The sequence below is a fragment of the Etheostoma cragini genome, chromosome 1 (genome assembly GCF_013103735.1).
Source record: "Etheostoma cragini isolate CJK2018 chromosome 1, CSU_Ecrag_1.0, whole genome shotgun sequence".
NCBI classification, from domain to species: Eukaryota; Metazoa; Chordata; class Actinopteri; order Perciformes; family Percidae; genus Etheostoma; species Etheostoma cragini.
Window position 1 is genome coordinate 4249846 of NC_048407.1, and position 15190 is coordinate 4265035.

The following is a 15190-nucleotide window of genomic DNA, read 5'->3' on the forward strand; positions in this document are numbered from 1 at the left end:
TCTAAGGGTGCTATTAGCAGCCCTATATATAAAAGTAGATCTGTAAACTTGTCAGAGTTTACCTAAACTTGTTTTTTTGCCAAATTTGTTTCTGTGATTTAAGGGGAAACACTACAGCAAAACCATCCTTTTCCAATTTTAGTTTTTGGGCTATTTTCATGGTGAAGTTCCATGGTGATCTCTAACAGTTATTTTTCCCCCCTATTCACCTGGGGTATCTCTTCCTAAAAAAAAAAAAAAAGCTACACTTGCACTGAGAGTATTCCGCGAGGTCAGGGTGTGGTGTTTAAATCAACACCTTGAACTATGAGAGTGTGGGTATGTAAGAAATACAATAGGTGGACTGAGCTCATGCAAGTGCACACTTCCCTTCACTCAGACCATGCACGTGACTGCTCTGGCCCTTACCTGCAGCACTTCATTACACACAGGTAAATAAAAACCAGGGAGGGCTCTTGCATAATATTTGTGTGTGTGTGTGTGTGTGTGTGTGTGTGTGTGTGTGTGTGTGTGTGTGTGTGTGATATTCAATCATGGATTGGCCAAGCCTGTATGAATGACTGCATCGTCGTCATGAGTTTGCCTTGAATGCAGGCATGCATACCAGCCGCAAGACACACCTATTTAAAGTGCTTGAGGCCAGGGATAACCTCCCATACATAAGCCCCTCATTCACTGTAAGTTCATGTGTAAGTCTACACCAGATCCTAACTGAAAATGTTGTTCATGCCCTGACAACAGAATGTTATTGTGGCTTGTATACTGCATGAGGGCAGTTTAACTTCCAGCTTCTATCACTATTTGTGCTACCACATCTAAAACTAGCAGTAGCATTAGTCTCGCTTTGCTAGACCTTCCTCCACAGCACTGAGGAGGAGGGTCTGGCTAGTCCACACACATTCTGGGATGGGAGAAAAACCTGCTCTGGTCAATTGGCATTTCTTTAAACTTATCACAATCGTCATGTGCGGCGCTAAGGTCCTGTACAGAGCCGCTGCAAAATAGCCTCGGGGAAGGAACTTGTTTTGGTGGAACATACAGTATGTACGTTCAAAAGTAGGTTTACAACAGACAGATCGGACAGATAGTCTAGCTAGCTGTCTGGATTTACCCTGCAGAGATCTGAGGATCAGTTAACCATAGTCCTTAGAAATCCACCAGAGATTAGAATGCCAACACAAATAAAAACGTAAGGAAACAGTCATCGGCAAAATGACATGCATCCGGCGGAATTTCTTGCGGCAACAGAGCAATCCCGGAAGTGGAACGTCATGGATGTAGACTACAGTAACGTTAACAGTTGTAGAAATGACATTGTCAACATTCTATTAGAACCAGAACCTTTCCTGATTGTCCATGGAACTTCTGGAAGACTAAGAAAACTTATTTGAAACAACAACTCCTTTCTTTCTGTAACATCACAGTATAAAAAATGACTCTTGATATCATAAAAAGAGACAATAGTTCCTACAATCATGACAATGCTCCAGGAGCTGACTAGTACATTCCATCTGGAAAGGATAAGAGTTATCATGGACAAACTAGCACAATACAGTAAGACTTGGCAGCCCTTTGTGTCGTACCAGTCACAGTGAAAGTTGTAGAACAATATTAAGTATTAAACACTGTCTGGTTAGGGTGTTGGATGAGTACTAGGTTGGAGAATTGGAAAGGTATGAGGAAATAAAGATCTTGTGTTTTTTCATGTTTCATTTTGTTCTGTTTTTTCATTGTTGTACAAAATGTTCTGTATGCTTAATTTTAATTGCCAACAAAAATGAGCACTCATTCCACCATCTTACTGTCTGTACAAAAATCTTTGGCTCAATAACAACATTCTGATAAAAAAAAATTAAGAGTTGTAGAAATAGTATTAGTATAAGCAGGAGTAGCCTACTGCCACTCCCACACAGCTTTGCCAGATGTACGATAATTATCTGTTTTGTAGGATAATTTTGCCCTCTGTTTGACCAATAATGCCAAAACTTACTGTAATATAATTCATCTAGCATCTTGGTGCCTCAAAGCCAGTGACCCGGAGGTGAAGCTTGAACTTTTTCAGTCATGGATGTTGTAACGACCTCAGACACGAGACTGGTGGACTCAAACGCAGGACTGTCAAACAGTAGTAAATATAGCAAAATTAATGGGTAGAATTCAAACAAAACAACACTCACAATGAGGATCAAAGTTCGAAGTGATGAAACTCATCTGGACGTTTCTCTGATCTTAACTATTAGTCAAAATAATTTATAATTTCTGCTTTTAAAAAAAATTCAAATATTATGTATATCTCTGTATAAATGAGGGTTATTGACCATGAATTCCAAAAAGTAGTGTTGAAAATGTCCCGGGGGGACAACACAAGGGTTAATATGTTTAAAAGTTTTTAACTGCTCTTTAATGTTTCATTTCTTATGTGCATGTGCCTTGCATGTGATAAAAGCCCTCCTAATATGATCATTTTAAGCCTCTGGTCTAGTAGTGTAACATTTCCCATCAGGCAACGCTGCCACATTCTGTCCTCAGAATGTGTAATGCATGTTGTTGAAACTTTTGGTGGGAAAACACACCTGGGGTCCATTTCAGGAACAAACTCTGAGTCTAACCCTAAACTCTGAGTTTATTTACCCTCAGATGGGAAACTCTGAGTTTTCAGTTCCAGAACAGCTGATTTGAGTTGGTTCAATCAACTCCAAGTAGGTTGACTCAAAGTTAGGCGTAAACCACTACAATAAAAATGCTGCATGAATGGAGTCATGATAGATTCGGTCTACTGCAAGCCCACACATGCCTGCATTGGAATGTCTGTCTCACCTGACGGAGACTCCATGTGGGCGGGGCTAAAATAACACCGTCTGGGCCCATTGACTTAACATAAAGATAAGAAATAACAGCAGATGTAAGATCTCAATAACGGAGCGGGTCCGGATTGTACAGGATGCAGAAAGTGTGTTTTTCATGGCTCTTGGCCAATCAGCAGTACCATGGCTTTCCATTGTGACGTTACGTAACCCACTAATGACTTGATGTTCTCTCACAGCTGCTGGTGCTGTGTGGGAGGAGAGTTTACCTGGGGAGTCCAGAAGCACTTCCTCCTCCGTGTCCTCTGTGCTACCTGGCCAATACCTGAACTCATTCCTGTCTACTTCCTAAGCAGACGGATTATCTTTAACTCTGGACAAAAGGTAAATAGTAGCCTATGCATGTCATACCTTTGAATTAGTCTTAAACCTGCGTTTGTTTCTTAATTCCTATGATACAGTAACTGGACACTGTTTGTGGCTCCGGTATGACAATGAAGAGGCAAACGATTTGGGGTTGTCCTTTTCACGCTGATTGAGCGCGTCCTCGCGACGACAGCGTGCATGCGCAAAGTGTGTGTAACAGATCATATAGAAATCACATACTGAAGATAACAGTTCATTGTTCTTGTTGTTTCGGCCAACAACAAAAAAGCGACAAAAGGGGACTGTTTTGGGACATGTAGACTGCAAAATATTGGACATTTGTGGGTGTTCTTCATGGAAACTGTTTATTAAAGAAGCGTCATTCAGATAATTCCTTCATATTGAGCAATAAGTTTGGCGTTCAAATGATATTCCAACAGCCATCACTGTGTCCTATCGTCTCTGTGATATGTGATATATTGCGCGGGACCAATACGACATTCGCTCGTGCGCTCTTATCAGCTCTCGCATACCGGAGGACCCGGCGCGAGTGGGCGGCACCAGATGGCGCAGTGATGCTCGAGAACAATGCTGCATTCATATCCAATAGGAAATAACAACACTTACGCACATCGCAGTTAAAGCAGCGGCTTTAGGAGTGTGTTACCCATAATTCCCCCAGTTTCTAACACTTAACATTGAAGCACTGCAGACAGCTTGGGTTATCCCCATTGAGTAGGAAACAATTAAGGGGTGGTGTATATTCAGCTGGGTCAGTTGGTAATATGATGCCCATACCCCAGTTGGTTCCTCTCATGTCTTACATCACACAGCAGTAGATGTCGTTTTCAGAAAAAAAAACTTCAATAATCAGCATTCTGAATTAGAAGGTCATATATTCAGTTCAATTTCAATTCAGTTTTATTTATAGTGTCAACTCATAACACGAGTTATCTTGAGACACTTTATAAATAAAGTAGGTCTAGACCACACTCTGTAATTTACAAGGACACAACAGCTCTAGTATTTCCCTTTTAGAGCCATATCATTTTCTTGTTGTTCTGGAGGTATTTCCAATATCCTCAAAGACTCTTCTGAAAGAACAAAAAGGCCATCTTCTGCACAATGCAGTGATTTTCAACCAGTTTCATAAATCCCGGTTGTATTTTGTTGTAAACCAGGTAGCCCCAAATGACGTTCTTTCTTTTTTGTGAAACACAAGCAAACTATGAATGCATTGAATTTTGTATGCAGCGGATTGATAATTCTTTCATCAATGTGTTAGGAGAGGCCTCCGTGTTGTTTAACAACCTCCTGAGCTTTTCAAAGATCCCAGTGTTAGTTATTTTTCAGAAAAAACTCAATGTGACTGTAACCCCAACCGCCTCATTTATAATCAAACAAAACAAGTTGCCAAAATAATGTTGGTCTTCCTCCAAACCAAAAAGATGGTAAAGTCACAAACATTGGTTGAGTTGTACACAACACTCATCCTTTTCATGTGCTATCATTTAAAATCATGCTGTAAAATCTGAATCCGTGGGGAGTAAAGCAACGTATAATCTAACTCCATACCATTGATTTTATAATAAAGCTTGGCTAAATGTAGCCTGATCTTTTGGAAAATTTCAATCATCGTCAAAAATAAATCAGGATCCATGGCACAGCTCTTGGAGGAATAATTAGTAAAAAGCTGGATTAAAAGTTTCCAATTTATCACATGAAAACGGATTACATGTGGCCAGGAAAGGCAGGGATACCTTATGTTCCTGTTTTCCCACGGGACTCGAATGCAACATACTTCTAGTCCGTTTTGGCACGATCTTCCCGTAGGTCCCTGCGCGTTCCCACTCAGCTGTGTGTGAGTGAGTGGATTATGTCATTTAGACAGACAGCGTCTTCACACACGGACCAGATGTTTTAGCGTAGAACAGTCTCACTCTCACTCATTAGGTCGTCTAGGCAGATCTGAAATATATCTTATGGGATCATCTCATTGAGATAATAACCTACTCAAATAAATTAATAGAACCGGTCATTTTTAGTGTTGTCAAATTCAATAGGGAACAGTTTGACCGTCGTCTATCAGCTTATCCAAAAGAATGAATAAGTGGTAGCTCTCCATCCACCGTTTCCATGCAACAGCGCGTGTGGCTGTGAAGCACGCGGAGGGATCGATGCTGTAGGCAGAGAGCGACGGCACAGTAGATCTGGACCCGGAGCGCCTTTTTAAATCCGATGGAGGGACACGATGTTGGAAATGAGCTGCTTTGCAGCGTCACCCATCCTGATAGTGCCGAGGAGCCCGGTAAGAGCGCCTTATGTCCTCTTTTTCCCCCCCAAATTTTGCAAGAAGCGCAGGGATAAGACGAGGATCTGTGCGCTCTGGCTGAGACTTAGCGAGGGAATTAATCTGTGCACATGCACTCAGTTTGATAATGTCCTTAAATTCCCTCAGGTTGGTTTAAGGGGGACTGTTGCTGCTGATAACTCACATGTGCGCACTGACACAGTACCAGATGTTTGTATGGTGGGTGCCCTCAAATCCTAACACCTGCAGAAGTCCATAAGACTTGCTTTACATTTAGATGCTGATTTGACTCAAAGACATGATTTAACATGCATGCTGGCAGGGGTCAACGTAGGATCTGTCTTCTAGGAGATGGAAACATCCTAAGCGGATGGATAAGCACATAAGGAGCTGGGTCCAGGCTAGTTTAATGATAAACAGACAGATTATGGGTTTGTGTTATTTTGTAAATTGTATTTTTTTTGTTTACAGTAAAGAAGAAGAAAAAAACCTGTTAAACTTGTACTATTAAAAAAGCTAGCTCCTTCTTTTAAAACAGTGGTTTAAAGATTCCATGGCATGAAAATGTCACTTTATGAGTTTTTTTTAAACATGAATATGAGTTCCCCCAGCCTGCCTATGGTCCCCCAGTGGCTAGAAATAGTGATAGGTGTAAACTGAGTTCTGGGTATCCTGCTCTGCCATTGAGAAAATGAAAGCTCAGATGGGTCGATCTGGAATAATGCCCCTTATGAAGTTATTCTCAATAGCTACAGACTCAGTATAGCATGTCCTAAGGAAAGCTCATTGTGGGACTGGCTCTAGAGGCTGTAATATTGAACCAAGGCTGATTTTTGTGAAACAGACTTCAGATACAGTATTAGGGACCACTAAGGTCTATATAAAGAGACTTCAGATGCGGTATTAGGGGACCACTAAGGTCTATATAAAAGAGAGGTCAGATACAGTATTAGGGGACCCCTAAGGTCTATATAAAAGCATCCAAAGAGCACCATGTTGTGGGACCTTTAAAGTGGAGTCAGACGCTTTCCCTCAACATAAAACACACTGGGGCTACATTCACATCTAGCTAACTTCACGGAGAACAATGAGAGCAAAATGGCATCTTCGATCGGTTTTAACTGAATATTCTCTGTCCAGCTCAACTAAAAAAATCAGAATCCGAAAGCTCCGCGCTGCTTAAAATGAATAGGGAAAAACACTGGACAAAACACAGGCCATGGAACTGGTTGAACTTGTTTGGTGCAGTTGTTTTTCTTGTGAAAACTCTCTCTTTTGGTTTAATTGAAGGTTTTCATTTCATCCAATACTCTGGAGCTCTAAAAGGCAACCTAGCCACTGGTACCCACTGTAAGGCAGTATGAAAGCCATTAAAGGACAAATCTCAGGGGTTAATAACACATGTGTACTGAGTTCAACCGTTCTCTGGGATTTATTTTCATACTAATCGAAGGTGACTAGTTTTATCGCAAACTGCTAATTACCTATAACACTAAAATAGCACCACACTTCCACGGTAGCATAATAAGGTTAACATGTAAACCGAAGCAATGAGAACATAAGTGTACAGACAGTTTATGAAAAAGATAAAGACAGTACCTTTCACGTACACTGGCACAACCTGTTAAACAACGAATGCCGGGAGCTGATAACGCATGTGGTGTTATGCACAGAGCCCGGCTTTATCAGAAAGACATAACTCAACCGAGGAGGTCGGTCTGGATAAAACTCTTTCCGCTTGGCTGTAGAACAGGTCAAGTTGGGTACAGTTCCTACAGATAGCTTTATTTATCCCAGGGCAATTACGTACGTACAGTCCCCCAAAACATGTATATATACGTTCATGCTGAAAGTCATCAATGACAGAGGGAGCACAATAAAAAGGCATATGGGAAAGTGTGAGATCCAGAAGTTTACAACAAGAAAACTATTTGAAATGAGAACTGACTAAAGTATGTTCAAGAGAGACAGAATCATGACGCAGTTGACACTATACTTGGCAGCAGAATATGTTTGGGGGCACCAAATATTACAATCAGCTGACAGAGTGAATACTGATTTTAAAAATGTCCTCTGACTCAACTCAAATAGACGGCATTTATTCAGCGCTTTTCTAGTCTTAACCAGTACTCAAAGCGCTTTTTACATAGTACGGGCAGCATTCACCATTCACCATTCATCATTCACACACTTCTTAAGCCTGTTTGTAGCCACCAACATGTGAAGCTGTCTATTGAAGCTGAACCACACAGCACCGGTGGGGGTTTAGTGTTTTAACCCATTAACCACAAACTACCTCACAAACCACATTTTTCCAAGTACACACAGTCCTCAACTTATTATGACTCAAACATTTACAAACACTGACTGTATTTGGGCCCATTAATTAAATTGCTCCAATTTACATTATTGACATACCATGTTGTTTATGACGTTTAGGGTCATTTCATTACAAAAAACTCTTAGTGATGGATTATCTATTTGCATCAAGTTTCAAAGAGACCAGCATGATTTTGTAAAAAAAAAAATCATAATCACATTTGATTTGGTCAATATTGAAATCCCGATTATTTAACACAAATACTCGTTGACTGTTGGAAAGATGTTGCATTAAGGAATTAAAAAATAACAGTGAAACGGTTTGAAAACAACTCGAACTGTAAAATTTATCTCAAGTTACAGCCCTACTATTTACTCTATTTTATACTATCTTCATCCAGCTGTTTTCAGTCAATGTGTGTGTGTTTTTATGTTTTGGCTTTTGGCTTTTTGGTAAAATGTATTTTGCTACTACTACTTTGCAGCAATTCTCTCATTAAATTCTCTCTCCAGTGTGCCACAAATATTACAGACCATTTCTTACGATGCCTCCATCCATTTCAGCAGTTAATTGTGTACAGTTCAACTTCATTTCCCCATATTTTACAGTCCTATAGAGGAACATATAAATCCAAACACACATATTTATTTGTGAAAAAGGTTAACAAACTCTAAATCAACCCAAATGTCTGAACAGGCAACAGCAGCTGCCTCACTGGTCAGAAGCCGAGGGTATTAAACATAATTTACCATCATTTTACGAAAAGACTGATGTGTTTGGTCAGTTCTTAGTACACATATAGTTTATGGTATTATACAATAGTGACCAGGCAATGGAGCCGCAGTATCAAAGTCCTGCCCATACACCTGCCCAACCAATCGCAAGTCAATCCCAGCTTTCAATTATGATGTTTTTATATCTTAAAAAATCCTAATAAATACCAATTTATCAGAAAAATGAACAAGTTGACAAAACATCAGCGTGATCACCACTACCTAAAAATGACACAACATCTTTGGGGAAAAATGTATTAATGGGTTACTTAGATTTTCTTATGTGGCCCATGTCCCATCCACTTAAATGGAGGGGGTGGGGTTTATGACTTTTACTGCAGTTGGCCATCAGGGGGCAATCCCAATGTTTTTGGCTTCACTTAAACATACTATGCATCTGCCCCTGGTAGGGAATTACGGTCTAAGGGATTCCAGTTCCCAATACCCAACAATGATGCAGCAGGTCTGCACGCTTTCAGTGGTTCCTTTGTAGATGCTGTGCAAGATGGTTTGGGAGAGGCTGGCTCTTTTTAGATGGCAGATGCTGTGGAGATACTGTTGGGCCTTCTTAGTCAGAAAAGTGCACCTGCGTGACCCATAGAGGTCTTCAGCAATGTGTGCACACCTCCATTTTAGGATCCGTTGATGAGAAGACAGTGTTGGGTGGCGTGGGCCTTCCTGAAGTCAGGTGTCATCACTTTTATCTCATCGATGTTGAGAGAAAGGTTGTTTCCCTGACACCAGAGTGCCATCCGATTCACCAAGCTGCCTGTGCTGTTTCATGTGAGAAAATTCAGGATCCAGTTACAAATGAAGGTTTTTATGCCCTGGGGGCCCACTTTCTTGCCAACCTCTGGGGAATTATTGAGTTGACTGCTGAACAGATTTGATGTGATGCACATGACTAGCCTATCAAAGCACTTCCTTGTGAATGGTGTAAGTGCTAAAGATTAACATTCATGGGTCATTGAGGCAGGACCCAATTGACTTCATCGGCACTGGGAAGATGGTGGTGGTCTTCCAGCACAGAGGGACGACTGCCTGGCTCAGGGACATATTAAAGATTTTTTTTGCAAGACCTCTTAGTTTCAGTGAAGACAAAATCATGAGTTCTTTTTATTTTCTTAACACACGGAATGACGTGTGCGTGAAATGTGCTTGAGCAGAAATGTTATAGACTTCTCTTTATTGATCCTTTTGGGATAACTCCCGCAAGGAAATTGAATTTCAGGCAGCAGCTTACAAAACACTTGAATAGAAAATAAAAAAGTATAAAAAAATACAGTATAGGAAAAAACTGTATTAAAATAACAAACTTTCAGCTATAAAAGACATTTAGCATAAATTAGCAGTCAAGAGCTGTTAGAGTGGCCAGGGATGTATGTAAGTAGATTATTTATTCATTAATTAGTACTTGCACAGTGAAAGAGTTGCTACCACTCCTTCTATTCTGTCCTCTTTACCCTATTTCCTCCTCCCCCTGGGGTGAGGAGTTGTACAGTCTAGGGCATGAGGGACAAAGGAGTTCTTGAGTCTGCTGGTCCTACACTTAGGAAGGAGCAGCCTTCCACTGAACAGGCTCCTGTGTGCAGGGGGTGGCTGGCATTGTCAATAATGTCCAGAGAATTTGTCCAGTGTCCTCCTTTCTACCACGTCACCATTAAGTCCAGCTTCATGCCGACCACAGAGCCAGCCCGCCTGATCAGTTCATCCAGTCTGGAGGTTTTCCCAGAGGTCCAGCACACAACAGCATGGAAGAGGATGCTGGTAACCACAGTTATAATATGATACACATCCCAACCCCAGCTAAGTAGTTAATTGAGAATTGATGTGTCAGTGACATGTTGTTACTGTGAAGGTTTGTTGGTTTTATGCACCTTAATAGCTCATCTGCACACTCCCTGAGCACACATCCAGCAAATTGGATGCAGTTTTTTTTCTGAGCTGAGGGCTGCCATGTCCCCATATTCAAAGGCGGCATCAGCAGCACATGAGCCTCAGTAGACATTGGTGGCTTCTGGTTAGCATGTATTGTGGTGTTTAATGAGATATTGACATCTTGTGCTGCATACTCCTAAGTTACATGTTTGTGGGTGGCAGCCTCCTTAAACATGTTCCAGTCCTGTCTGTGCAGTAAAAACAGTCCTGTAGCTCCAGCTGGCCACATTTTCATCTGCTTTGTCACTAGTTTAACCTTTTCAACAACTGGTTTGTAAACTTAAAAATGCCACGATGGGGCAGGGTGCAGTCTTGTATCCGTCACACATTTTTGTCAAGCCTAGCGTGTTTGCCCTTCTGTTTTTGACATGCTGATAAAATGTCAGAAAAACAGATTTGCATGGTTGAAGAAAGTTTGGGGATGAGCTGTTTGAAGTTCACCAATGGCCCTGTAAAGTACTTGTAGTGCATCTTATTGTTCGTGCTGGGAGGGATGTAACTGCCACCAGTGTAGTTTTAGTGTGTTAAAACTAAAAATGTAGGATTCAAGCGAGGTGAAGCTGTGCTCCTGGCAGGAGGATGAGCTGCTGCTATCCAGCTTCAACTAAAGCTAAAGCTATAACTGCAGGTCTAAGGTGCAGCGAAGCAGATCTGGGTCCATCTTTGGCGGGCTGATATTGCGGCATTTGTATTAAATTGAGACAGTTTCATATCTGGTTAAAAATGTCTCGTAATAGTGGTAAATAGCAGTCTACCTCTGTGTTTTTGTACGGTTGGTTTACACCTGATATGACCAGTATGGGTTACATTAACTGCACTGAGACAAACCTTTCAAGTGGAGTTAGGAACAGATCACGAAGAATTCACAAGACTTTTCCAACAATTACATTTGGGATCAAGTGTACTCAGATCAGGGCCCAGGTACCTAATGTGAATCCCCCTTACTGCAGTATAGCCTATGCCATTATATATTTGTCACCTGTATTGTGTTTGATAACCTAAATTTCCACCAAATGGACATTATAAGCCATGAACGATCCTACAGACTGTTTTTGGTCCCCAACCGTCATGTCTTACTGCCCATTCAAATTAGTCCAGAACCCGTGCTGATGGCGAGTCTACAGGAAAATGTCATTCAAATACACTAAGAACAGCCCTGCTTTAAGAAAATAGCATCTGTATCTCAGGCTGTCTTTGAAGACTTCCTAAAGTATTAGCTATAGTGTGCTGTGCACTATCTGTGCAGAGTTGTGTCAGTGTGCATCTGTTGTGGCAGCAAGCTTTGGGCAGGAGTGAGACAGCCTCTTATTATCTCCAATGTGAAATAATAACTGTTGAAGTTAATCTGTAGTTTGACAGCAGTGCTCCAGAGTTCTGCTTCACTTGCACAATGCAACTGAAAGAGTCACTACAATCAACGTGTCTTCTAGATTGGGACCACAATTGAAACAAGCCGCAGGGCTTTATTGTGTTATCATGACTCTTATGTTTTTTTATAAAGGAATGGTCTAATAAAATCCATCAATCAATCAATCTCTGGGGTTATGGGGTCCTCTTTCAGTCTGGGGTCTTGTTATGTAGAAGGGGATGGGAGGTTTTACCTGTTGGTCCCAGGTATTTATTGTCTCACAATCTATGCATGACACAGGCAGACTTTGGACAATTATTTTTTTAATATTCTCTGGGACAGCCATTCAAAAGTACAATGAAGAAAAAAATCTAAAAAAGCAGGATTCATATATGTCAGCGTGGAAATTGGCCTTTAAATGTAGCATGTGCTTTCTCTAACATAATAATTCACATTTCTAATGAGGGCTGCAAAGATGAATCAATAAGTGGTCAACTATGAAATTAATCACCAACTATTTTGATAATGAAATAAGCGGTATAAGTAATTTTTAATGGAATAAAGTAAAAAATCTCTGATCCAAGATTCTTTAATGTGAACATTTTCTAGTTTCTTCCTTCCTCTGTGACCGTAAACTGAACATCTTTGAGTTGTGGACAACACAAGACATTTGAGGATGTCCTCTTGGGCTTTGGGGAACCGCTTATCGACGTTTTCCTCGTTTTTTGACATGTCATAGACCAAAAAACTAATCCATCAAGCCCAAAAAATTATCAACAGATTTATCGACAATAAAATTTGTTAGTTGCAGCCCTATTTCTAATGCAGAACCCATGTCTCTGTTCCTTTCCCAGGTTCTCCTGCCCTTGCCTGTGAGCACTATGGCAGCCCGCAGCAGGAGGTGACTGCCACGATGAGGAGGAACGACAGTTACCTGCCAGTCCCTGGCGAAGAGAAGAGCCTGGATGTGGACTTTGTCAACACCAAGGACGGGAGCGACGAGTCCATAGTAAGACACCAAATCCATGTTATCCAGTGCTACTGGCTTTGGGTGCAGAGCGACGGCTGAGGGCAGTGATGTTTTGCCACGAGAAATGCTTAAAAAGACGCTAAGTGAAGTATTTTTAAAATATCAAAGCCAGGACTGACTGGCCGGGATCGATACAAATTGATCTGAAAGAAGCCATAAGTGGTGTAAAGGGCCTGTAATAGGTAATTAGATATTTGAAAACTGTAGAATCTATTAGAACAGGGTTACACTAGGTGGAATAATGCAATTGGGGGGTCGGGCAAAAGTCTGTGCGTGGCGGTTCCTTGTGGATACGTGTCTGCATGACGATACAGAGGTTTTGGGAACGGGGGAGGGGGATACTGACTGTAACTATCACTGAATGGATGGATAGGGGCCCGCTGTCGGCCCCTCTGACAGTCAGTACACGCGCATTTATGCCCCTTGCAGAGTGTTTCTGTGTGGGTGCCTGTGTTTTAGTCTTGCTAGCATCTCTCCTATGAGACACTGCTGCTGTGTGTTTGTAAGTCTCAGTAGAAAAACGTAGCTCAGCTGTTTAATGCGCGCGGTTAAGTTAACGCTACTGTTTATAAGCCGTACACATCTCGTGAAGCTCTGCCACTGAAGAGAAATAGATCACTTGTTCATGTACAACATGACCCCACTGCAAAGGTCTGGCTTCTTAATATTAGAAGCTACGTTAAGAGGCTTAATTAGAACCATAGCTGTCCAAATGCTTCAGAGCTGCAGCTCAGAGAAGAAGGTACAGCATTTTTTTTGTTGTGTCATCATATGGCTAAGTGTTTTTTGGCACCAGGGAGAGCACTCGTTGGTTGTTGTCAATGTTCACATGATTGCAATTCACTACCAAGACTTCAAACTTAAGGTAATATCATAATAACATTTGATTTGATTTTATGGGGGGACGTGTAAAAGACGGGTGAAAGATTGACTGGGACTTTTATGAAATTTGTCTGCGACCGTGGATTACCTTGAAAAGTTGGTTACTTAAGGTGGGCTGACCTTTAAGGTGGAGAAGCAATTCTTATATTAGTGGCGAGCTGCTTCTCCAAGTTTTGCTTCAGTGATCGCTCCTTCACTGCAACTGACAACCACTGAGCTTTATTCAAATGCTTATGTGATGTTGTCACTGACATGCAAAGGAGAATATGATGTCATTATTACTTCAAAAACCCAGAGACAATGCTGTTTACAGTTCATTACAAGCCTTACATGTAGCTTGACATAGTATTAGCTGTTCATGAAGTTTTATATACTTGGGTCCTGTGTGTGGAAAAGTATAGATGATGCTCATCATGAGAAATAAATGAATTTCCCTGCTTGGACTGGTAGTCTTGTAAAAAGCAGTTAGAATCCAAGGGGTGCTGTTAAAGCGTAACGATCGGCATAAAGCAACTTACAGGCATTTTGTGAATGTACCCAAGTCAAACTTTTGTTTAAAAAAAAAACATAATAAGGCTGGAAGCTCCACTTTAAAGATTTATTGTATTTTCGTTTTTTGGTCAAATGGCCCTTTGAATGGGAGAGCTATGATTGCATCAAAATCCCTGTTTTTAAAACGCTAAGAAGGTTTGACACAACATAAAACTTTGCTTGAAGTATCACCAGGGTCTCTACACATGAACTCGTGCATTGAGAACCTTGTTTGTGTAGCCATTGATGCAGTCATAGTAGTGCCCCAACTCTTCCATTCAAAAGGCCATTTGACCAAAAAACGAGAATACGGTTACATTCACAAAATCTCCCTAACTTGCATTTTGCAGGAGTTACGCTTTAAGGCACATTTGAATTTAAACTATAGTGTCAGTAATGGAAAAGTATTCACTAAAATCGTGTTGATGCATACTGTAACCACAGTTAGTGTGCTGAAGCAACATTTACAAACGTGTGTGTACCTGCTTACACAGCAATGTGGCAAACAATAAAATGATCATTTCCTTTTAGAAAACTTCATTTGATAGCAAATGTGTCTTTAAGTCTATCAAACCTGTTTTGTTTACTCTTGACTAGACAGCTTGTTGTGTTTTGAGGACGGATACAAGTTCAGGAACCCAGCCAGAACAGGTTCTACCTGTTACTTCTGACTGATCGAGCGGCACGCAGTTACCATGGGGCAGGAAACAAGTGATTGTTATGGAACAACTCAGGAAGAACGTTCAGGAGACTTTGGAAACTTTCACAGAAGCAGTTAATGAACTTTGATTGAGGAGAGTAGTACCAGGAGCAGTACCAGGAGAATGATAGGGTTTCTGGTTCAAGTACCTGTATGGGCCAAAGTACGCCTTGGATTGGTAGCAAGG

At 41.1% G+C, this 15190-nt stretch overlaps 1 protein-coding gene across 6 annotated transcripts in view; it reads left to right on the top strand.

Annotated features, from left to right (window-relative positions):
* Window positions 1-2939: 2939 nt before the first annotated feature.
* Window positions 2940-15190, top strand: part of ano1a (anoctamin 1, calcium activated chloride channel a) — an 83714-nt gene continuing 71463 nt past the window's right edge. For 5 of the 6 annotated variants that reach the window (XM_034867709.1, XM_034867723.1, XM_034867715.1 and 2 more), the window contains exons 1-2: window positions 5013-5478; window positions 12715-12869. In XM_034867709.1, the coding sequence (XP_034723600.1) occupies window positions 5409-5478; window positions 12715-12869 (225 nt within the window). In that variant the 5' untranslated portion in view covers window positions 5013-5408. Of the gene's footprint in view, window positions 3189-5012; window positions 5479-12714; window positions 12870-15190 lie in introns of those variants that run through there. The other variant, XM_034867741.1, reaches the window with a different exon arrangement.